The sequence below is a fragment of the Phalacrocorax aristotelis genome, chromosome 10 (assembly GCF_949628215.1).
Source record: "Phalacrocorax aristotelis chromosome 10, bGulAri2.1, whole genome shotgun sequence".
Lineage (NCBI taxonomy): Eukaryota > Metazoa > Chordata > Aves > Suliformes > Phalacrocoracidae > Phalacrocorax > Phalacrocorax aristotelis.
In genome coordinates this window covers 26,750,670-26,772,745 of record NC_134285.1, presented here as the reverse complement: position 1 = coordinate 26,772,745, position 22,076 = coordinate 26,750,670, and the positions used below count along the sequence as shown (strand labels likewise).

At 43.5% G+C, this 22,076-nt stretch overlaps 3 protein-coding genes across 6 annotated transcripts in view; 2 read left to right on the top strand and 1 right to left on the bottom strand.

Annotated features, from left to right (window-relative positions):
* The window catches only part of GTF3C1 (general transcription factor IIIC subunit 1), a 41,611-nt gene extending 24,572 nt beyond the window's left edge, over positions 1 to 17,039 (top strand). For 2 of the 3 annotated variants that reach the window (XM_075106131.1, XM_075106130.1), the window contains exons 22-37: positions 230 to 311; positions 876 to 1,061; positions 1,624 to 1,781; positions 1,923 to 2,065; positions 2,264 to 2,345; positions 3,573 to 3,685; positions 4,622 to 4,684; positions 5,229 to 5,322; positions 6,162 to 6,334; positions 6,980 to 7,264; positions 9,349 to 9,602; positions 11,099 to 11,385; positions 11,912 to 12,551; positions 14,044 to 14,083; positions 14,883 to 15,075; positions 16,636 to 17,039. In XM_075106131.1, the coding sequence (XP_074962232.1) occupies positions 230 to 311; positions 876 to 1,061; positions 1,624 to 1,781; positions 1,923 to 2,065; positions 2,264 to 2,345; positions 3,573 to 3,685; positions 4,622 to 4,684; positions 5,229 to 5,322; positions 6,162 to 6,334; positions 6,980 to 7,264; positions 9,349 to 9,602; positions 11,099 to 11,385; positions 11,912 to 12,551; positions 14,044 to 14,083; positions 14,883 to 15,075; positions 16,636 to 16,857 (3,015 nt within the window). In that variant the 3' untranslated portion in view covers positions 16,858 to 17,039. The remainder of the gene's footprint in view (positions 1 to 229; positions 312 to 875; positions 1,062 to 1,623; positions 1,782 to 1,922; positions 2,066 to 2,263; positions 2,346 to 3,572; positions 3,686 to 4,621; positions 4,685 to 5,228; positions 5,323 to 6,161; positions 6,335 to 6,979; positions 7,265 to 9,348; positions 9,603 to 11,098; positions 11,386 to 11,911; positions 12,552 to 14,043; positions 14,084 to 14,882; positions 15,076 to 16,635) is intronic. The other variant, XM_075106132.1, reaches the window with a different exon arrangement.
* A 449-nt stretch (positions 17,040 to 17,488) lies between these two features.
* On the bottom strand, positions 17,489 to 18,109 carry POLR3K (RNA polymerase III subunit K). The gene is made up of 3 exons (XM_075106189.1): positions 17,978 to 18,109; positions 17,814 to 17,901; positions 17,489 to 17,728 (listed from the first exon to the last, which is right to left on the bottom strand). The coding sequence occupies exons 1-3, from the start codon at positions 18,086 to 18,088 to the stop codon at positions 17,601 to 17,603; spliced, it is 327 nt and encodes a 108-aa protein (XP_074962290.1). The 5' UTR covers positions 18,089 to 18,109; the 3' UTR covers positions 17,489 to 17,600.
* A 13-nt stretch (positions 18,110 to 18,122) lies between these two features.
* SNRNP25 (small nuclear ribonucleoprotein U11/U12 subunit 25) lies at positions 18,123 to 21,971 on the top strand. 2 transcript variants are annotated; one of them, XM_075106187.1, is made up of 6 exons: positions 18,123 to 18,252; positions 18,348 to 18,438; positions 18,555 to 18,660; positions 18,769 to 18,843; positions 20,279 to 20,341; positions 21,765 to 21,971. In XM_075106187.1, exons 1-5 carry the CDS (start codon positions 18,130 to 18,132, stop codon positions 20,331 to 20,333), a joined length of 450 nt encoding a protein of 149 aa, XP_074962288.1. In that variant the 5' UTR covers positions 18,123 to 18,129; the 3' UTR covers positions 20,334 to 20,341; positions 21,765 to 21,971. The 2 variants fall into 2 exon arrangements, with proteins under 2 accessions (XP_074962288.1, XP_074962289.1); XM_075106188.1 differs by having other exon boundaries at positions 21,564 to 21,971.
* The last annotated feature ends 105 nt before the right edge of the window (positions 21,972 to 22,076 follow it).

Sequence of the window (22,076 nt, the reverse complement as noted above, 5' to 3'; positions counted from 1 at the left end):
TTTGCTGAAGTTCTAACCTTCATAATCTAGTGGTCATTAGAGTATTATTTAAGAAAAGCTCTAGAGCCATTCAAATAGATGGTAGTAATAAGACAAATGAATTCTTCATTGTAGCCAGGGATCTTTTCCTTTATACTGAAAATTTATTTCTGACACTACTCAAAGGATTGATGTTAAAACCGGTGCACTCCTTTTGCATATCACCTTTTTGAAACCTATGTTGTCTTAGGAAAGTACAATTTCTGAAAATGGACTGACAGTGAGGCTCCAAACCTTCTTAACAAAACACCCCCTTCCACTCAGTACTGGAGGTAAGGTGATGATGCTGGTGATGAGGTCTGTAACTATATTATAGCTGTTACTGTCTTTGTCAAACCCAGTATGGATATGTGGGCTATTCCTGTCTCCTTACAATGATCTAGGATGCTTCTAGGGCAGTAAAATAGCTATGTAAATAATTTCCTTTCTTATAGAACAATGATTTTTATCCTTTGTAATTTCTGATGTGGGGTTTGCAGGAAGTCTAGAGGGACCAATGTTTTATATGACTAGGCACTGTTAAAATTGCATTGCCTACCATTTAAGCTAAGGAGGAAGAAATGCTACAGGCTGAATATGCAATCTCAACTCAGTTCCCTTGTGATTGTGCACTTTACGCTAGACTTAGTAATTTACTTGATGATTCCTCATGTATGTGGGATTTTATGCTGTGTGAGCTGCTGAGAAGTGGCACGAAATGACATGACTAACAAAGGGCAAGTCTGAGGGCATCTGGCTTACAGTAGGTTGAAACTTTGGCATTTGCTCTTTATACCTTAGTATTGTAGAATGTAATGTCTATAAAGCTCCACTACTGTAAATATGTGTCATTTTAGGTAACAAAATTAATATTTTGGGAGAAGGAAAGGTAGGATCTGAGTCACTCATCCAGAAAGAGGAATGTATTGAAATAAGTAAAGAACCAACCCAGGATCGAACAAAACGAGTGAGAGGTGGAAAAAGCCAAAAGAGGAAGAGGCTTAGGAAAGACACGGGAAAGAAGATGAAGAAGAAAAAGAAAGGTAAGTAACTAACACATCAGGAAAAAGAAACATTGTTTTTAATGCGTACGCCTGCTGTAAGTTGCTTTAGAAAAGCTGATGTGGCTGTCACACAGTGTTGGAAATGGAAACTCACAGGCCATCTCTTTGGGTTGCCTCTTTGAATGAAGAGGTTCAGATGTCCTGGGGCTGTATACTAGCTCGAGAGAAAGAGCAGTGTGCTGTCACTGTTACCTGTATGTGAATCATGATTGTACTACTGTACTGTACAAACTAAAGAAATTGTAATAGTGTCTGTGCCAGATTAACTCCTTGCAATTCACCATCAACTTTTGATAGCTGGCTTAAAGATCCTTCATGGTATGATGCTCTAGGTAGTCAGTTTGCTAACTAAAGTGCTTGCTTTCTCATTCCTGGGAGAGGAATTAATGCACTTTACTTTCTCAATGGCTACTTCCTTCTCTGCTTTTGCCTTCTTACAAACTCCAGCTGGTGCTGACAGTGCCTGTGATAGGAGTTTGAATTAATCAGAACATGTAGTGCTGAGGTAACTAACTGTTTGGTTTTTCCCTGGATTTGTTAGAAGACGATTCTGTAGAAAAAAGCAAAAGACTCCGCTACCATGATGAAGCTGACCAGAGTGCCCTGCAGAGAATGACACGTCTGCGTGTCACTTGGACAGTGCAAGAAGACAGTCTGCTCATGCTGTGCCGCATTGCTAGTCATGTGCTAAATGCAAAGGTATTTAGTAGGGCCTCTGTTTAATAGGTCTATATACCGGACACACATTTTCTCAGTCCTAGAAATCCATCCTAGTTTTAACCATCATTTGTGTATGTAAAAGCTGAAGTGTAACTCTGAACACTTTTGTTCTTCACACAGGTAAAAGGACCCTTTGTTCCGTGGCAAGTAGTTCGGGATATCATGCATGCCAGCTTTGAGGAGTCCCTCGATAAAACTTCTCATTCCGTTGGACGAAGAGCTCGTTATATTGTCAGAAATCCGCAGACCTATCTTAATTATAAGTAAGAAGGTTTCTGTCTGTGTTCTAGGTATAGGCTAAATTCTCCTGCAATTAAGTGAAGGGATAGGTTCCTCCTATATTTTTGTCTTATTTCATGTAAATATAAATTTCAACTTTTTTGCACCCTAGTGCTATCAAATCTATATTGAATTGGGAAAATTTCAACTACATACAACACCTTCAATTGTATCTGTTGTAGAGTTTGCCTTGCGGAGGTTTACCAAGATAAAGCCCTCATTGAAGATTTCATGAATAGAGAAAATAATTATGAAGATCCACAGGTAGGAGGGAAGTATTCTAAAGGTCACAGAGTACTTTACGCTGTTTGGACTACTGAGTACTTGCACTGTTTTGATTACTGTGATTTCATATCTTTTCCTTGTACCCTTAGCTACGTTTAAAAATAGCATAATTGTAAAAATGCAGTATCGTTGCTATTTTGAGAGTAAAGTGGACACAGGCAGCCTTCCAAAGGCACGTAAAACAGCACTGCTGTGCAACAAAAAAGTCTGTTTTTTCAGTGCGTTTGTTTATAAACGTCCATGACTGAGCATCCATATGTACTGATTATTTTTTTTTAAATCCTCTCAGCCTCCTTGTTACCCGAGCAAGAAAACATTTCTGCTTTGTAATTTCTTTATTCTGGCTGCATGTTGAAATATTGCCTTAGCTTCTGTGGATGAGTGCAGGAATGTAAGCAAATTTCATGAGAAAAGTCAAAAGTCATGATCAGTCAAAAGATTTTATTTAATTTTTGAGCTTTTTATGGCTTAATGAACCACAATTCCAAATTGAAAAGTTGTTTATGCTTTCAGTGCAAACAATTCCATTTTGAATTTCAAAAGTTTTTCACAACTGAGACAATGTCACAGCAAGATTTTCTTTGTTTTTATCCAGGAATGACAATTCATATTATTGTCAGAAAATCCCACCAGTTCTGTTTTCAACCAGTTCTGTTGTTAGATTCATTTTTGTTTAAATGAAGAATAGCTGTTCACTGGTGAGACATTGCTGAAATAAATGCATGTGTCTCCATCCCTGAAGTCTGTCTTTGGAAGCAAATAAAACCTTGTTTCCAGAGAGATATAGGACTGTTCTTGTGTAACAGGTGTCCTCCAAGCCGTGTTTGTACAGACTTAATGGAGAACATGATAAAGCCCAAAGAGTATGAAGAGGAAAAAGAAGAGTTAAGCAGATACTTCAACAAAGCTGTAGCAAGAGATCTTATGCTATTAATTCAGTGTAATTTTTTTAATAAGTTCATGGTGGGTTGCTTGTAGCTGCGAGCTTGCTTACAGACAGAACCTGCAACTGTTAAGTGAATCAGCAAACACAACCTCCACAGAGCTTTTTTTGATGCATTCTCTTGTCTGTTGTACTGTTTCTGACTTGGTAATTCAAAACCAGTATTTCTACTAGAATTTTCCAGTAACACTTTAAAAGTAGAGGGTCTTTTTCCCATGCGAAGAAATTGAGGTTGATAACATTTCTGTCTGTTGTTTTCAAAGGTTTGTGCAAAGGAGTTTAAAGAGTTTGTGGAAAGACTGGGAGAGAAATTCAGTTCAACCCTGGGGAATCCCAAACTTGAGATTCCTGATACTTTGCAGGAACTCTTTTCCAGGTATTTCAGTTACAATGCTTTTGACTCTGCACGTGAGCTGAGACAGTGAAAGAGGAGGGCAATTCAGAGTAGACCTCTTCTCTGCTATGCGTGCTTTACACCCTCTGTTACTTGTACTCTTGGCATCAAAAGAAGTTTCAGTAAATACAACAAGCAATATTTCTCTCAAATCCATACTTCCTAAATACATACAACTAATTTTCAATTATTCGCATAAGCTTGCTTATTTTAAACCATTCCCATTTTGCTAAATAAGACCTTTTGTAAACCAGAAATTCACAGTGTCAGATTTTCATAAACTGTCAAATCCTCAGCCTTGTTACTAGAGATGTCGATACCCAGGTGTAGCATTTTACCATTTTGCAGATTAACTGGCCCCATTTCATGTCACAGTTTGTAGATGGTTGCTCAGCTGAATCATCTCAGTGCTGCTAAGAGTGTTGGTACAGAAGAGCACTCAGCCTTGTATGGCATTCTCCAGCCCCAGATTGTCAAGCTCTTTCATGATGAATAACACTTGGAGAGAAGTGTGAAAATTTGGGTCTCAAACCATTTTATGATAAGGAATTTAGCACCTTTGTAAATTTTCTTACTTTGGGAAGAGCTGTACATTACAGCAAAAGTGCTGCCGATGGTAACTGGAAGTCTAAAACCTCAATAGAATAGCAAATCTGTGTAGTTCTAGACTGTCTCCTGTCAATGTGTTTTATCTCCTTGTCAGCAGATAGCTTAGTGGAGTGAGGGAAGTTGACCTGGACAGTTCTTTTAATTTTTGACACTTGTGCTGAGGGCTGCTGGAGCAGATGGTTCCCCTGCGCTGTTTCAACACTTGCCTTATTAGCAGTTGTACTTGACAACCTCTGGGTTTCACAGTAGATATAAAATCACAGAATATTACTTTTGTTTCAGTGTTTTCCTTTCCCTTCCCTTAACTAGATTTCGAGTTTTAGCAATCGGAGAAGACACAGATCAAAATACAAAAGAGGATAGTCTAAGCAGGTGAGTTGCAGTAGCACTGTTTTTTCTCATTAGGATTCCCAAGGTCATGTCAGCCCTCACATCTGTGAAGGTCATGTAGTCTTCTAATTCAGCACGTTTTCCATCTGTTTTTTTTTCTATTAATAAATTTGTACACTGCAACATACTTTCACGAGGCTGTAGGGATCTCTGACATAGATTATAGATTTAATGAATAAAATGACAGCAGCAATGCCCTTCTCATAATAGTGGTCTGTTAGCATTGGGACAAGAGTGTCTGTTTTCTGTGTGGGTGCTATATCTTAAAAGGAGGAGATGTTAACAAAGAGAATGTTTGTTTTGTGTCAGGTTGATCCAAAAACTCAGGGTGGAAGGTCAGGAAAAATGTAACAGGCTCCTTTTACATTAATGATCCTCAGCTGTAGTGATCTCATGCCTTTATACATCTATTTCAGAAGCAGGTGATCGAGTTTATATGTTTTTGTGCTAGTTTAATACATAGGTACCTCAAGCTCACAAATCATCACAAATAAACTTTTTCTTTCTTTTTTTTTTTTTCTTTCAGTATCTATGATATTCATTTTCTAGTGCTACAGAATTTGATTCAAAGCACTTTGGCACTCTCAGATAACCAGATGAAATCTTGCCAGTCATTTCAGGTACAGTAACTGGACCAAACTTTACTGGTCATACAACTCTAAAGAGATTCTCCTTCCTACTTGGATATATGCCTTTTTCAAATGGCAGAAAAGCAACCCAGAAACTTAGATTTGTATCCATTCTGGAGGGATTATTCTCTTCTGCTTTTAGGAAATTATATATTCTGGGCAGATTTTCCAGTATGTTGCTTTGCTCTCTGATGATGAGATTGCAAGATGCGAGGTTGGAGCAATCACCAAAAACCATACGAACTAAACTCCGCATCCCTTCCACTGGGTCAAACTGGACTGTGATTTAGTGCCCACTTGAGCAGTTGGAATTATGCTTTGTCGGAGGTATCACAGTGTCAGTCTTAGTGTCCAGCTGACACTGGTGTGGGGAAGCCTCTCCTTCAGCATTGGGGATCACAAATAAATATAATCTATCAGTCAGGCACTCATTTAAAAAAATAATTAAAAGTTCAAAGGGAGTTTAATATGTCATCAGCAGAAAGAGTGGAGCATAGAAAGCCAAGCTCATGGAAGCAAATACTCCTGGTAAAATGATGGGAAGAATCTACCAAAATATGTTGCAGATGAGCATTTTTTTACATATATAACTCTAGTGGGAGCCTGATCCGTTGTTGCTTATCAAGTGTTCTGTAGTATTTAGTTAATTGGCATTTCCTGTGGAAAGCCTGGAATTCCACAAAAGGAATAGAATAGTCTAGTTAAGTGAATTTATATTTATCACTTGTAGTTCAATATTCATTTAGTTCATGTAAACCTCAAGTAGGTGAGTCTAACAGTTGGATTCAAAGCTAACACTGCCTTTTACTTTGAACGGGGTTTTTTTGCAGACATTCCGTTTGTACCGGGAGTACCGGGATGACATCCTTGTGAAGGCTTTTCTAGAGTGTCAGAAGAGAAGCTTGGTCAATCGCCGTCGAGTAACCCACACACTGGGACCAAAGAAAAGCCGGGCTTTGCCTTTTGTACCCATGTCATATCAGCTGTCTCAAAGTTACTACAGGTGAGTGTCAGAAAGGTCACTGTTTGAGCAAATAAAAGAATGTACCCATGCATGATTGGCATGGAGGAGAGAATACACATGAAGTATCCTGAGCAAAGAACCTGACCATCACATCTGACGCTGAAATGATGAAGGTAACATGGATGTATGTTAGCCCTTTACTCAGTTAGCAATTAGGGCCTATTCTATATTCTACTCTAGGGAATAGGGCAAGTTTACTGGGCAAGCCTTTACAAAGGCATACGCAGAGGAGAGGTAGCACCAAAGTTTTAGATGTGGTGGAAGGATTTCTTTAGTACTCTTGCCATCCTGATGGTTGCTTGCTTTTCCTGTCCAGTTGCTTTGTGCTGTGCACTGTACCTGGATGTCTGTGGTGGGGGAGGAGAGTTTAACTGTAAATGCTGAAGCAGAAGATGAGATCTTTGCTTTGTATTTGCTATGTAGTACCTGACCTTTACATGGTGCATAAACACCTAATGTTCTGGAACTAGTAAAAGGATTGTGAAAGCAGATGTAGAAGGTACTTATCACCAGCTTTAGCATGGAATTTCAAATACTTGGCTGCTCTGTGCTACCGTGGGTTTAAAATTCATATACAGTAAAAACAGAAAGTTTTGTGCTTCTTTGAATTTGTCTTTTGTCCAGAGTTTTTACATGGCGGTTTCCCAGTACAATTTGTACAGAGTCCTTTCAGTTCCTCGAGAAACTCAAGGATGCTGAAAGATCAGACCAGCCAGATAACTTCTCATTTAAAGATCAAGAAAGCAAAGCGTCAGAAGGAATGATTGCATTTCCTATGGATGGACCTGGTGGCCAGTGTGTGGCAATGCTTTCCCTATTCTCCCTGGGACTTGTATCTGTGAATGTGAGAATCCCAGAGCAGATAGTTGTGGTGGACAGCACTATGGTTGAAAATGAAGTGATAAAAAGGTAAGCACTGTTATTTCTATTAGTAAATATGGTTTGGGGGTAACCTGTATGAAATTGGACAGGCATTAGCATTTCCTGCGCTGTACTGTGGCATGTTTTACTGTGATATTGTTTAGATTTTTATTTCTGAGGCAGCATTCTGAAGACTTAATGGCACTTTAGTTAGTGCCTGGCATTATAGCCTTGGGCTGCATTTGTCTTCACATATGTGACATTTAAATTGCTAGGCACTTCGTTCCCATCAGAGCTAATGTGGAAAGGAGAGCAGTGTGTGCTAGATGAGCATTTTTGTCAACATTGTACCTTACCATTTCAAGGACTAAGAAGGATTAGTAACAAGGTTTCAGCTTTATCAGTGAAACCTGTCTCCACAATATTGCTTTTACGTATTGTCTCCTCTTTGATTCTTTTTGGGTATTTTTTAAGCCTCCAGTAATTGCATACCACTGAAATTGAAACTCTCCCTAGGTAGTCTAATCCTATTCATAGTTATCCTTACAATCATTATGTGTTTTCTTAGAGTGCAACTAAAATCTTTTGCTGTAGTTTAGCCTGTTGCTTTCTGTTGTGTATATACATGGAAAATACTTTGTTCTCTTTCTCTTTAGAGCAGCCTATTACCTAATTGAAGATTGTTATCATAGTCCTTCTCCCATAATATGCTATTCTTTAAAATGAGCAGCCTCAGTTCATTTACTTCTGGTTTTGGTATGTTATTCATGTTATCCACATCTCTGTCTTTCTCATTATTTTCCTCTGCACTGAACTGGGATGTCAAAAAAACAAATGCCATGCTCTTGCTGGCAGGTCTGTGCCAATTACATCATGTTATATAGGTGATATGCCTGCTAATACACCCCAAGATGATGAATGGCTGTGGTCTTGCCAAAAAAAAAAAAAAAAGCAGCAGCCAAAATCCCCCAGTGCGATGATTCATGTACAGCTTATGAGTCTTGTGATTCACTATAACAAGTTTATTTTCCTTTACCTAGTTAATTGTTTCTCTTAGTATGGAGGGACAGGTGCATAGTACTATAATATAAATAAGATGCATTTGTCCATATGAAATGGCTTCCTGCTCTTTTCCAGACTGTTTCTCCAGTTTGCTGGAAATGTTCTGAACACAAATCCTGTATCCTCATAAACTTGCAGCCTCTCCAGTTTGGTGATCCCATGCAAACTTAAGCTTTTAATTACCCAGGTCATTAGCAAAAATACACTGAATTCTGGACTAGTCCCATTTCTGAGTACAGGCATCTGAGTCGAGTTGTCCAGCTGGTTATGTACTCACGCTAATTTTTATAAATAATGTGTTCCCTCATGGTTTTAAATATGTTTTGGGAGAAGGTACTTATGGTCTAATTCATCTTAGAAATGGTTGGAAGGAACCTTTGGTTGTCTCTGGCATAACCTGCTTAAAACAGAGGCAACTTCAGAGTTAGATCAGGTTGTTCAGAGCCTTCACCTTTATTTATAATGGCTCTTGTCACATCCTGGAAAGAAACAGGGTTGGTTTGACAAAGTTTGTTTCTGGGAAATCTATTCTGGCTGCTACTACTATTCTTTATTTTGAGGCTGTCTGCACTTTGGTTTATGTTGGGGTTTTGTGGGTTTGGTTTGGGGTTTTGGTTTTTGGTTTGGGTTTAGGTTTTTTTTGAAGTAACTGAAGTGTTTGGTCTGTAATTCTTTCTTCTCCTTTTCTCCCTTAAAAATAAGCACTGCTGCCCTATGCTGCAGTATCCATTATGGTCTCAGCCTTTGTGCTCTGACAGATGTTCTCTCATGATGAAGTGTCTGCTGAACCAAAGACATTCAGCACTGTAAGCTGAGATATTTTGGGTTCATTTCAACATGTCTGCAAAAAAAAGAAGAGTTTTCTTTTCCAGGGACCTTTAGTGTCTTTTCTGTAGTTGCTTGTTCTCAGCACTTTAAATCAGCCTGGTATGGACATACCCACAGCTGTTCATGACTAAACACTAGAATGCAGAATAGCATGTGTTCTTGCTCTGCTCAGTGTAATGAGTCACTGTCTTATTTTGGAAAAAAACCCCAATAAACAAACAAAATGCCTCTGTTTGCTGTAGTTTGGGAAAAGAAGGACTTGAGGACGATGATGATGATGATGACGACTTAGATGACAGCTCTGGAGGCAAACGGAGAATAGAAGTGAAAGCTCGTCAAGCGTCTCATACCAATTACTTACTGATGAGAGGCTACTACGCCCCTGGAATTGTCAGCACACGCAACCTGAGCCCCAGTGACAATATTGTGGTCAATTCCTGCCAGGTGAAGGTTAAGCTGCGATGTACGCCAGTTCCAGGAAGACTCAGCTCTCCAGGTTAGTTTCTGTTTTGTCTAACTTGCACGGAAGTGGGTTGGAGCAAGAAAGAGCTCATGAGCTGAGGAACTGATTTGAACAAAGCCCCCTAACAGGAACATTCTTTTTTTATTACACATTCAGATTGCCTTGTAATGTTTTCTCTCCTGACTTAAAACAAATAGGTGGTTTACTTACAGAGGTACGTTTTGTTGGTAACAAGTCCTTGCCTCTATTTCCTATTGTGTGAAACTATTAATCCAAAGAGGAATTCTGTCCTCTGCTCTGTTATCCTTTCTCCAAGAGGTTTTCCAGTCACCTTCTGTAACTTAAAATACCATATTATGTCACACGCAGGCTTTCTCTAAAGAGAAAATAAAATCTTTCAGAGCTCCTTGAATGGAAATTCACATTTACTTGCCTCATGCAAGTGCCTGAAATAGTGGTGTCTGATCTCTGGCCTTTTACCTACAGTAACTTAAACATTTTGACAATATTAGGGCTTGAATATTTCCAACTTATCAGCACTCCCCTTTCTTGAAGAGCATCTTCCTTTCAGCTGTAATGCAGATGTATCCAGGAAAGCCTTTAGTTGTTTAGCTCTTTAGTTGGAAGGTTAGAAGAAGCTCTTTAGTAGGAAGGAGCACTAGCTCTCCCTGCCCATTCCTGTTGCTGTTATGGCAGACGTAAAATAGAAATTCTTTCTCATATCTCTGCTGCCACACATGCCCTCCAGGTCTGCTGAGCTGATGGCTCATTACAGTTGTTCCCATTTTTCCTTGGCTGTCAAAGAAGTCCAGCTGTCACGAGTGTCCCACAAGGCCTGACGTAAAGGCAGCCTGCTGATAAAAGGGTGGGGAGTGGGTAAGAACAGTGCCAAAGCTACCTTCTAATCATCCAGGACTGGAAAAAGGTGTTACGCTGCTTAAACTTCAGAATACTCTGTACAGGGGGGGTCAGTTTTGTGCAGTGATGGACCTGTCTCCAAACACAGCAATGCTTTGTTATACTAATTGTACCAAGACATTGTCAGCTGGTAGTTGATACCATATTTGGCCAATAGCTTTCTGCCATGGATCAGCTGCTTCCGATTTTTTGATTAGTAGGGTCTTCCATAGCATTTCCTTGCCCTAGACTTTTCACTTGACCTTCTTCGAGAAAAAAGGAGATGATTCCCTCATTAACTTAGACTTAAGCTGAGCCAGTGTCAGAGAGAATACCAGTAAGTCTACACTATCTTTCAGCGATACTTCACTTTGATATGAGGGTAAGCCCTTGGAAACCAGCTTGCTTGTCTTTTACAGGTCTTTTCAGAGACAAACATGTAAAAGAAGAAATACGTAAGAAAGGAAAAAGGAAACTGCAGCAATGAAGATGGAACACTGACACCTGTTTTTAATTGGAATAGTCTAGAACACCTCTAATCTGTCTGTCTCAGAATATTTATCTTTCTGTAGCGTATTGCATAGTAACAACTGCCTCTCAGCTTATACACTTGGTTTTTGTTTGCTTTGCAGTTTCTTCTCTGCTTGATAACATGGTTGTGGGTGTCTCCTGCCTCCCTGAAACTTTTACCAGGCTGATAAAAGTCCAGGAAGAAAATTATGAGGTTGATCAGTTCCTTCACGAGTGTACGGAACGTTATGGCTATAATCCTAGAGATGTAGCTGCCGTTTTGGAGATCCGTAATACAATAGAGGCAACTTCCCACTTCGGAATTTGCAAAACTGAGCTGAGCAAACGTCTCTGCAGCTATGAAGAGGTGGAACCTGAACGCACCAGGAGCTTGGAGCAGTACATTCAGGTGGTTTTACAGACAGCTGCTTTCCATACATTAATGTTTGCATGCTTAGTATTCACCTTGAATAGGACAATCTTCCAGGCTGAAGCAAATATAAATGGAACAAAGCTATTTATATTAGGCAAGAGATCACATACCAGTACCTGATAGCAATCTCGCCTCAAAGTTAGGAAGGCCAAAAATGAAAGCAGCACTACTCAAAGACAGGAATGAACTGTTTCAGAAACCTAGAGGTACCAACATCCACCTTTGGAAGCAAAATACTCTTTCCCAGTTACATTTTAACTTAAGTTAAGCTGAACAAAAATGTCTTGTGCTGTAATTTCAGTGAAGTTTAAGGGGTAAAACATCTTTTCAACCTCAGTGCAGCAGGACAGAAAACTGAACATTCTACTCAGCTCTTCCTGTTTCTTTGCTGCCAGTTAAAGATGGCAATTCCATGATATTTGGTTAAACTGACATCTGCCAGTGAAAGCTACTGAGACAGTTTTTGATGGTTTGGGTTTGTTGTTTGGTTTTTTTTTTATAGGACCTTATTGAAATGCAGCAAGTTTTAGAAGTAGGAGGCCATACTGTAAGACTGGTGGCAATAGTATTTGCCAAGCCGTGGCTATTACATTCAGTATGTCTGAAGAATAAACCAGATGATTCTGATCAGCAAGGTGCAGAAACCACTCTCCCAGATGTACAACAGGATTGCCTGCCATCAGAACCAAAGAAGGGAGAGGAATGTTCAAGAGAGGAGGAGCAGCTGGGAAAAGACACACAATCTGCCAGTGATGAAGAACCCCCAAGGAAGAGACGTAAGACTCAAAATGATGTCCTTCAAGATGGCAGTCTACTCTGCCAGGGTGCACAGAGTGGTTTGAAAACTGCAAATGAAAATAACCTTGACACAGGTGTTACTGATCCTGTTACAATGAAGAAAGCTTTAATCATGGATGAAGAGACAGAACTCCTAGCTGAACACCCAGTCTGTGCTGCAGATGCTGTGAATGTGGACACTTACAAGGAACAAGACAAATCTTGTTCTGAGGACAAAGAGCTTGAAGAAGAGAATGATGAGCTCGGCACTGAGCACAACAAGCAGATGCCTATCCTGGAACAATCAGCCAGTGAGCAGTATGATGATCTTTCCTACTTACAGGAGAACCCAGGAGTCTCTAAAGGTATGTAGGAGCGCTCTACATCCAAGAAACAGAGACTAGCTCAGTGTCAGTTGGTTGCAAACAGGTAGCTCCATTTTATAAGCAAAAACTAGATTCTTTATGAAGCTGTATCAGTGATAGAGGTTTTTGTTTCTCACAGATGAAGTGGCATTACACTACTTGATCTGGAAGGTCTCTTGGAGGTTTCAAATACATCAAAGGTTCCTTTTTGTGCCTATTGCTGGAATGGTCATGACTAGGCCAGAAATGTGTTTTCCTTAGAAACTCATTTCTGTGTCTTATTCTTCTCCAAAAACATAGTTGGATCTCAAGTTTCTCACCTCTGGCTTCAGTCCAAAGGCTCAACATCTCTGAACCTAGAAAACACAGTGCAACTCATATACACTAAGTAGAACGCCCATGACTGAAAGTTGTAAAGTCATTAAACCATTCACCAGAAAGCAGCACATGCCAGTGAGAAGATTAGTTGCCTCATTTGTAACCCAATTTGACTTAATTTTCATTTCCTTTTTACTGCCACTTTTCCTTTTTAATAGCTAGTAGTTCTTGCCAAGCTTTACATTAAGTAGGTTGTTGGGTATTTTATTTTGTTTTTCTTTTTATCAGCTCTGATTTCAGATTGAATTACAAGCTAACTGCTTATGTGGTATTTTGCCAAGATCTGCTGTTACCCACGTTTGCAGCTGCAGACTGCCATGTGAATCAGTGCAGACTGATCCGTAGCGTCTTAGATCTCAGTATTGTTTAACTGGAGCCTTGCTGCAGGAAATAGACTCAGGGCTGCCTAAACAGCGAAGCCTTCAGCAGTTCTTAACATGAAACTACTAAAGTACTGTTCTGGATTTAACTTCCTCTACCTGTTTGTAATATAAGCAGAGTTCATACTGGTCTTAGGGATGAAGGCCAGCTTCAGCTGTTAGCCTCTGGGTGTGGTACAAGTACCTACATTAAGTGATTGTATAATTAAAACCCATGACATAATGCATAATGGAAGTTGCAGAGACAGCCCTCACTTTGAAACCAAACTCTGCTGAAATCTTGAGTCTTACAGCTACTTGGACTTTTGCTCAACTTCCATAGGATTACCAGGAGCTTTAAGTTAAAGCCACACAAGTGCCTGCATGCCAAGACCCTGCACAGTGCTCTGTGTGAAACTTTCAGTCCATAGAATTACTGGTTGTTCAGCCATGTCATCAGACTTCTGGGAATAAAACTTCTTGCGGTGATTTGGTAACGGAACCACAAAAAATGTGGTTGGAGTAGGCAGATGTGGTTGTGAGGTGTGGGAGAGAGAGAGTATGCTGCAGACAGGGAATGGCAGTCAGCGGGAGCTTAGCTCTCCCCATGCAACTGAGAACAACACGCGGCATAATTTGCTTGTGTTATTTTCTAACATAAGCTGTTGTATTTTATAGTTTAGCCACCTTTTGCTTTCCTTCCACTAGATAAAGAGTGTGGATTAATTAAAAACCATGTGTTCTTTTTTTTCCAGGAAGTTCTATGACAGATGTATCCCAGGCTGCCAGGGACCGGTGAGTAAGAGAGATGTCTGCAGAGTAACTAAACACTTAGCACTGCCAAAATAATACCTGGAAGCAAATGATTTGGAAACTTTAGTTTTCATGTTCTGATGGGCAGTGAGCATTGATGATGGAGAAACTCCGTGTTGTCCTGCATTTTTCTTGTTAATGTAACTCATGCTCATATGCATGCTGAAAAAATGTCTCTTGATGGAAGTTTTTTTTTTCTTTTCCAAAAACCAACTAGCTCCAAATACCAGAAGACCAAAACTAATTTTCTTTCTCAAATAAGTCCAATGCCAGAAAGTCTCAGCTTCTGTGTGCTCAGGAAAGGGCTGGAGAAACTGTAATATAGGAAATGTGAATTCTATGCAGGGGCTGTCTTTTGATTCCAAAATGCGAAAAATGAGGAATTCAGTTTCTTGTCTGAGCACTTTTGCTGCATGTTGCAGATTGAAGCAGCTCTTGGGTAACTTTTGGAGGATATTAGAGCTAGTAACAAACAAACAAGCAAAACAAAGCTTTCCTGGTCATCAAGACTCAAGGTAATTGTTGGGTGATCCAATGGTGCTAAAAGTGCTTCTTGATGGTGAACACCTAGAGCGGAGTGCTTCAGGTCTGTGGGACTGTCTAGCAGATTAGCACCAGTGTCTGCCCATTCTCAGAGCAGCTGCAGAATTTACACCTAGGATGTGAGCAAACACTGGCAAGGGATGTAGTGAGAACCTCCATTATGCAGAAATTATGACTGTGGGAAATCTAGTTAGAATAATAATTCTGGGCACAGCTGAACTTAAATCGCCTTTTGCAGGGCTTGTGAGAATGTCTGCTTCATTGGGAGACCGTGGAGGATTGTGGATGGGAATCTGAATAAACCTGTGTGTAAGGGGATGATGGAAGCTGTTCTCTACCACATCATGACAAAGCCAGGCATAACGGAAAGCATGCTGTTGCAGCATTACATGGGGGTACTGCAGCCTGTTGCCGTCTTAGAGATACTGCAGGTATGTGAATCATTGGCCGGGTGAACTTTAATCTGGTTCAGCTTCTGCACTGAGTCAGCAGCTACTTTGCGGAAAGTCCCAGGAAAATGGGACTGAACGAACCATGAAAAACAATCTTCTCCCTTTAGTGCAAATTAACCAAAGCCAGAGCGAGTTACTGTTCACAATGAGGACAGAAGGAAGCCTGCTTTACTTGTTCTTGTAATTACTGCGTTACTGAATTTAAAATTTGAGCTTACTTCTGAATGGGATGTACGTGCATTTGAAATTTAGTTGGTTACTCAAGAGTGGTGGCTTGTCACTGTGAAATACTATGTCGGGCTGTTCAATGCAGTGTTATTCACCATAGAATTCATCTTGATTTTTTTCTCCCTTACATACCTTTCAGATGGGTAGTCTTTGACATAAGAATCAGACTTAAATGCATCTGTGCTAGACAGTACTGTAAATAAGACCACCTGTCCTGACAGACCTGCTTAAAGGCATACATCCTTAACTGTAAAACAATACATGGTGAGAAAAACCTGAGTTTCTCTTTTTTTTTTTCCCCATCTTGAAGTTTGATTGCCACCACTGCTACTTTGTAAATGAAACCTTGCTTTATTTGGGTTTTTTTTTTCTATAAGGATTCAAAATCTGAAGTATAGTAGTAATATTGCAGCCTTTACTAATACTGGAAATGAATACTCCGGTGTATGTATGCCACACTTCTGTCCAAAGGCTCATGCATTTCAGTAACAACGCACGTTTTGTACACTACTGATCATGCACTGAGCCACCATCCTGTTTCCTTGGTGTTCCATCACAGCTTGCCCATGCGTCCTCTGCCACAGCAATGCTGCCAAGAGGGTAGCTGGGATCAGGGCACAGGCAGGGCAGCAGGAGACAGGTTTAAGACTACAGTAGAGGGTGTATAGTGGTGAGGCATGCGCATCTGGGAGAGCAATACAGATTCCTAGGCAACTTCTATTCAAATCCACAAAATCAAGGAATTACCCATACATTTTACAGGTCAGATGACTTGAATCTAACTTCTCTAGCAATAAATTTGATAAGAACTGGGTTTGAAACCATAGGCAGAGCCTGTATCTGTCACATACCAAATATCAGTAAATCTAGATGCACACCTATATGAGATTACTGAATACACACCAGATGTTTTCAGCCCATACGGCACACAGGTTGCCTTGCCAGGTGTTGCTGTGGGAACGAATGCTAACCCATTAGCAAGAACTGACCCAGAAAGTTTACACCTATACCACCGTTAAATGGTTTGTAACTGGTCCTAAACATTGAGATCTGTCGCTGAACACGTGTTATGTGTCGGTATCCCGATGTCAGCCACTGTGCTGAGAGTGACAAACAAGCATATATCCAGCTGTGTGAAATTGCTTTGTCGTGCTGTTAATCTTTCCCATCCCCACAGTCTCCTGAGGGGGTGAAGCCGCTTCTAGTATAAATTGCCATAACGTTTCTGAGAACACTGTAGGTAGAACAGCATTAAGTGCATTTTTTTTTCACTGCAGCTGCTCAAGCTAAAAGATGTGAATTTTTCTGCAGGGTCTGGAAACTCTCGGTTGTATCAGACGATTCTACATGAAAAAGCCATCCCTGGTGTCACTCTTTTCTCAGGCAGTTGTGGAAGAAAAACTAAACAATCCCAAACTGAGCGAAACCCCAACAATATACTATGAGCCTACGATAGACTGTACTCTTAGGCTGGGAAGAGTGTTCCCCTGTGAAGTGAACTGGAATAAATGGGTGCAGATCATCCCTGTATAAAAGAGGTAAAGCTGAGTCTCATTAAATTGGTTTAGCCCGTAGGAGTGCACATTAATGGAGATTAAATGTTACAATTTCTGCTCCATCATGTTTTTATTAAGTTATTTATGCTTTTTTACTTTTGAGTGTATTTAAACTGAGAATAAAGCTTAACTTTAAGGCACAGGTAATATTTGATCCCACTTTAAGTGTATTCTCTTTTTAACAATAATTGTTTGTAGAGCATATAGCTGATAGTTTCCGCTTTGTCTTACATGGTTTTCACAAGGCACAGCAAAGGCACCTTTTTCCCCTCTCCCTAAGGCTGCAGCTGTAACATTTTCCCTTTGCTTTGCCTTCTGCTCTGCTGCGCAGCAGCTGGCTCTGCTGAGGTTTGGTAACTATGGTTTGGCTTAGTTCGTTTAAGCTCCGTCTGTATTTTAAACACTGGTTTCTTGGTGTGCAATGGCATTAGTTCGTTGTGCCTGCGTTTCGCAGAACTACCGCACCGTGTGAAATAAGGGCCCCACAGCCTCCCTAATGCCGCAACACGGGGACGAAGGCCCTTGCAGGGGCTCTGACTGCGTTTTCAGTTGCGTATGGCGGCCTTATCCCGGGGCAGGTTTTATAGCAGCCACACCACAGCACACGGTTCCTTCCACCCAGTGACGTGTTTATTGCAGGAGATACACACCCCCACCCCATCCCGGCGGGACGCGGGCCGGGCCGAGCCCCCCTCCTCAGCCGTGCGGCGGGAGAGACCCTCAGTCCCGCCAGCGATGCCCGCACTGCGCGTTGCAGCACTTGTAGAAGGTGGTCATGGGCTCGTCGGCCGAGCGCGTCTGGATCTGCATGAAGTAGGCGCGGGGGTGCTCGCACTTGGGGCAGGGCTCTGCGGGGCGAAGGGAGGCGCCGTGAGGCGCGGGGCGGCGCCGGGAGCGGAGGCGAGGGGAGCCCCGCTCCCGCCCCGTCCCTACCTGCGGTGGAATCCACGTTCTCCCAAGCCGCGGCGCCGCCCAGCACATCGTCCACCTCCTTCAGCCGCGGGTACTTCCTGCTGGTCACCTGTGGGACGCCGCCGGTCAGGGCAGCCCCGCGCGCCGCCCCCCGCACCCCCCCACTCCCCGCACCGCCCCCGCACCTTCCGCGTGACGTTGCGCACGTAGGGGCAGGTGGTGCAGGCGAAGCGGTGGCAGCGCGGCCCCTCCTCGGCCACCAGCACGTTGCCGCAGGCCGGGCAGAAGAGCAACATCCCCGGTTCCGCGGCGGCGACCGCCCCTTCCGGCGCGACCGATGGCGGCGGCGGTGATGGCGGAGGCGGAGGAGGAGCTGGCGCACGCCGAGGTGCTGGAGCTCTTCCAGGCGGCGCTGGCGCGGCTGGTGCAGGACCCGCTGCTCTGCGACCTCCCGCCGCAGGTGGGGCCGGGGGCGGCGGGGGCCGGGCCGGGGCCGGGGCCGGGGGCGGGACTCAGGCCCGCCTCGCTGGCATGTCGCGGCCGTGCCGCCCGCAGGTGACGGCGGAGGAGATCGGCTCGCAGGTGGCGCTGGAGTACGGGCAGGCCATGACGGTGCGGGTCTGCAAGGCGGACGGCGAGACCATGCGTGCGTCCCGGGGCCGGGGGGCGGCGGGAGGAAAGGGCCCGGGGGAGCAGGCCCGGCCCGGCGGGGCGGGAGGGTGGCGGGCCGGGGCGCTGACGGGGCTCTCCCCCCGCCTCCAGCCGTGGTGGTGGTGCAGAACGCCTCGGTGCTGGAGCTAAAGAAGGCGCTACGGCGGCACGTCCAGCTGCGGCAGGCACGGCAGGGTGGCGTCCAGCACCTCAGCTGGTGAGTGGGGCTGGGGGCTGCTCACCCCCACCTTCATCATCCTCATCACCACGCTTTCCCGTGGCCGGCGGTTTCTCCTGCCGCTCCCCCTAAGTGTTTCTCCCCTAGGAAGTACATATGGAGGACATACCACTTAACCTACGCTGGAGAGAAACTGGCAGATGACAGAAAGAAGCTGAGAGAGTGAGTAATCGAGTCTCTTTTGGTGTCTGTGGGGCTGGAGAGGCCCAGCTGGAATCCACGCAGCATCTGCACAGGCAGGGCTAACTTGGGACTTCATGCCCTGGCTCAGAGAGGTCCTCCTACCGTGGGGACAGGCTGCCCAGGGAGGTGGTGGAGTTGCCGTCTCTGGAGGTATTTAAAAGATGTGGCACTTAAAGACATGGTTTAGTGGTGGACTTGGCAGTGTTATGTTTAGGGTTGGACTTGATGATCCTAAAAGGTCTTTTCCAACCTAAATGATTCCGTGACAGCACTTGAAACTGACTGCAATATGGGAGCAGCACTGCACACAGAGGTGGGACAGGCCCCGCCCTGACAGCCTGAGAGGCCATCTGCATGATAGGAAGGCCTCATGTAGTTCCTTAGCCACAACCATCCTCTGTTGAGTGTCTTCACCCAATTCAGACACTCGGACGTGTTGCCCCTTGGCCGTCTGTGCCAAACTCCTGCAGAAGAGGTTATGCTCATTAAGGTTACACCTGAGGTATCCTGCAGAGACAAGATGAGTGAGAAGAAGCATGAGTGTGAGGGGAGTAGAACACGGAGAAGGCCAGGAATGGTGTCATGCACATGAAGCACATTAGTTCATCTCCAGGGAGATTGGGAGCACTGGAAGCTCCTCAGCAGAGGATGAGGTCAGGATGCATTGTGTGGTGGAGGGGATCCAGGGTGGAAGGGGCTTGTGGCAGTCATCTAGTCCAACCCTCTGCACCAGCTCTGGTCAGCTAGAGCTGGCTGCTCAGGGCTGCGTCCATTTGGGTTTTGAATATCTCCAAGAATGTAGACTCCACAACCTCTCTGGACAACCCCTTCCAGTGCTCAATCACCTCCACAGAGGGCTTGGCAGAGCTGCTGAGGTAGAAGGGTAGGAAGGAGGATGGAAGAATGGCAAGCAAAGAGCAAACCAAGGGTAAGAGTGTTGGGCTCTGGACCTGCTCAGCCACGTATCAGAGACCATCTAGTGACAACACTGACACACCACTCCCATGGTTCCATGCCCATTCTCAGGGCAAGGAGCCAGGAGGTGCTTCTGAGCACTCTAGCTGTTGCACACAGCAGCACTGGGTGTGCCAGCCTGCATGCAGACCAGCCAGAAAAGCTTGTCTGAGGTATTAATCTAGCAAGACAGCCCTAATCAAAGCTGCTGTCAAAAGACTCAGCCATGGGTGACAGATGTTGCATTTAAGGGGATGTTGCAGTTAAAAAGGTGGATGATCAGATCCTTCCGGACTGGCAGCACATTCTACGTACACAAGTGAGAATTTTAACTTGTCCTGCGTTAGAGCACAGCACGTGACTGTAGGACTCCATCTACCCCGGGAAAGAGGAGGCTATATGATTTCAAAGGTTGCGGTTCCTGGGAAACTGGTATATAACAGTGTAACTCTCTGCTCAGGTATGGCATCAGAAACCGGGATGAGGTCAACTTCATAAAGAAACTTCGAAAGTAACTGGTCAGGTAAGTCCTAATATCCATTGAGAGGTAGGTACCAATTCTTCAACTTCCTCTTCCCTGGGCCTTAGTGTTCAGGCTCACAGCAGCTGGTGTTGCTGCTCTCTGCTGCATAGCAGAGCATTTCTGAATGCCCATGTCCGCAACAGGCTCATGACTGCATTAGGCTCCTGCCCTGGCTGTGCTCTATTTCCACATCCTGGTTGTGATACTTGTGCTTCTCTAAGGGCAGGGAATGATAATTCAGCTACTTCAGTTAACATACCTCAGGAGCAGCAGCAACAATAGCTTAGTGCTGGCAATGCCGTATCGCTAAGCCTACTTTATGTTTAGGCTTTGAATCTGCTCCCACAATGCCTTGAGATTCATTAAATGCAGTGTTCCTTTGTTTGCCCTTGTGGTTGCTTCTAGGACCTTGCTTTCTTTTAGGCTTCTTGAATCTCTGGAAATCACTGCTAGGAATGTGGCTGGGTGCTAACTGATCCCTAGGAGGACAGAGGTCTCCATGCTACAGGCAATTGCTATCACCCAGGTCATCTGGGTCCTTCTGCGGCCTCAGAGGTTCATGCCTGAGCAGCTGTTCTCCCACCCTACTCCACATGCTCCTGCACCATTCAGAGCAGCTGCAGCTAGCAAAGGTCCCGTGGGTGCACACAAGCAAATGCAACAAGCAAACACAACACGTTCTTTGCTGTTCCATAGTGGGTATAGTTTGAGCCATCTTTCTCAATTACTGCAAGCTATAAGGAGTTAGGAAAAGGGACCTCAGCTTACATATCCTGTATTTTTTTGTCTCTCAATTTCTCCATTTTCTGGTTTATAGAGACTTAAGTTCAACCAATTCATTGTTCTCAGAAGACAGGACACACCACTAGACAACTTTCAGTCATGGTATTTCTGTGCAACTGAGGCATATAAAAACACATCCAGCAGAGGAAGCACTAGTAGCATGTATATGTACCTGTTTGTAACCTATGTAGACATAATTCGGGTATTATACTGCTATTTTTAGAAAGCTGTGCACACAAACACAAGATGTGGCCGAGACTCTCAGGCTTAGTGAAGTTTAAAATTATGTCTACCTCCCCATAACATCTGAAAACACAATTGTGGTGTCTGAAGAGCACTGGTGACAGCAGCTTTTCCAAATGCTAGGGTTTTTTTGTTTGTGGCTCCAGCTAGCTGGGTTAGAAACTGTTATGACAGTAACTTTTTTTTCTTCTTTCAGTGCTGCCACATTTGCAACATCCACTGTAACAAAATGTGTGCCATGACAGAAGCCACCTGCCCGGCAGTGCCTATGCCCAGCAGTCACCCATGGCACTGGCTGATCCCACCCTGGACTGTCTAGGCGGGGTAGTACGGTGGTAAGCGAGCCCAGCACACAGTAACTATGGTCACTGCCAAAAATATCTTATTTCTTTAACAGAGAGAGCAGAGAATCCAGCCCTACCAAGACCAGACTGTGGATTCAGCATGTTCCTGGAGAAGAAGGTTGTAGCATTCCAAAGAGAAACAAACTCCAGCCGATTGGATGTTCTCACATGGTTTTTGCCATTGCTATTTTAAATGTCTGCTTCTGAGCTGTATGTGGAATGCACTTTCAGTGATTAAAGACACACTCTAGTTTTCTGAGGCTTTTAGGGCCCTTATTTCTAGCTGCAAATCCCCATGTGACTGGTTTGGGCGCTAGAAAAGGATTGATTCTACTGGTACATGAAACAGCACAGGTAAGATAGAG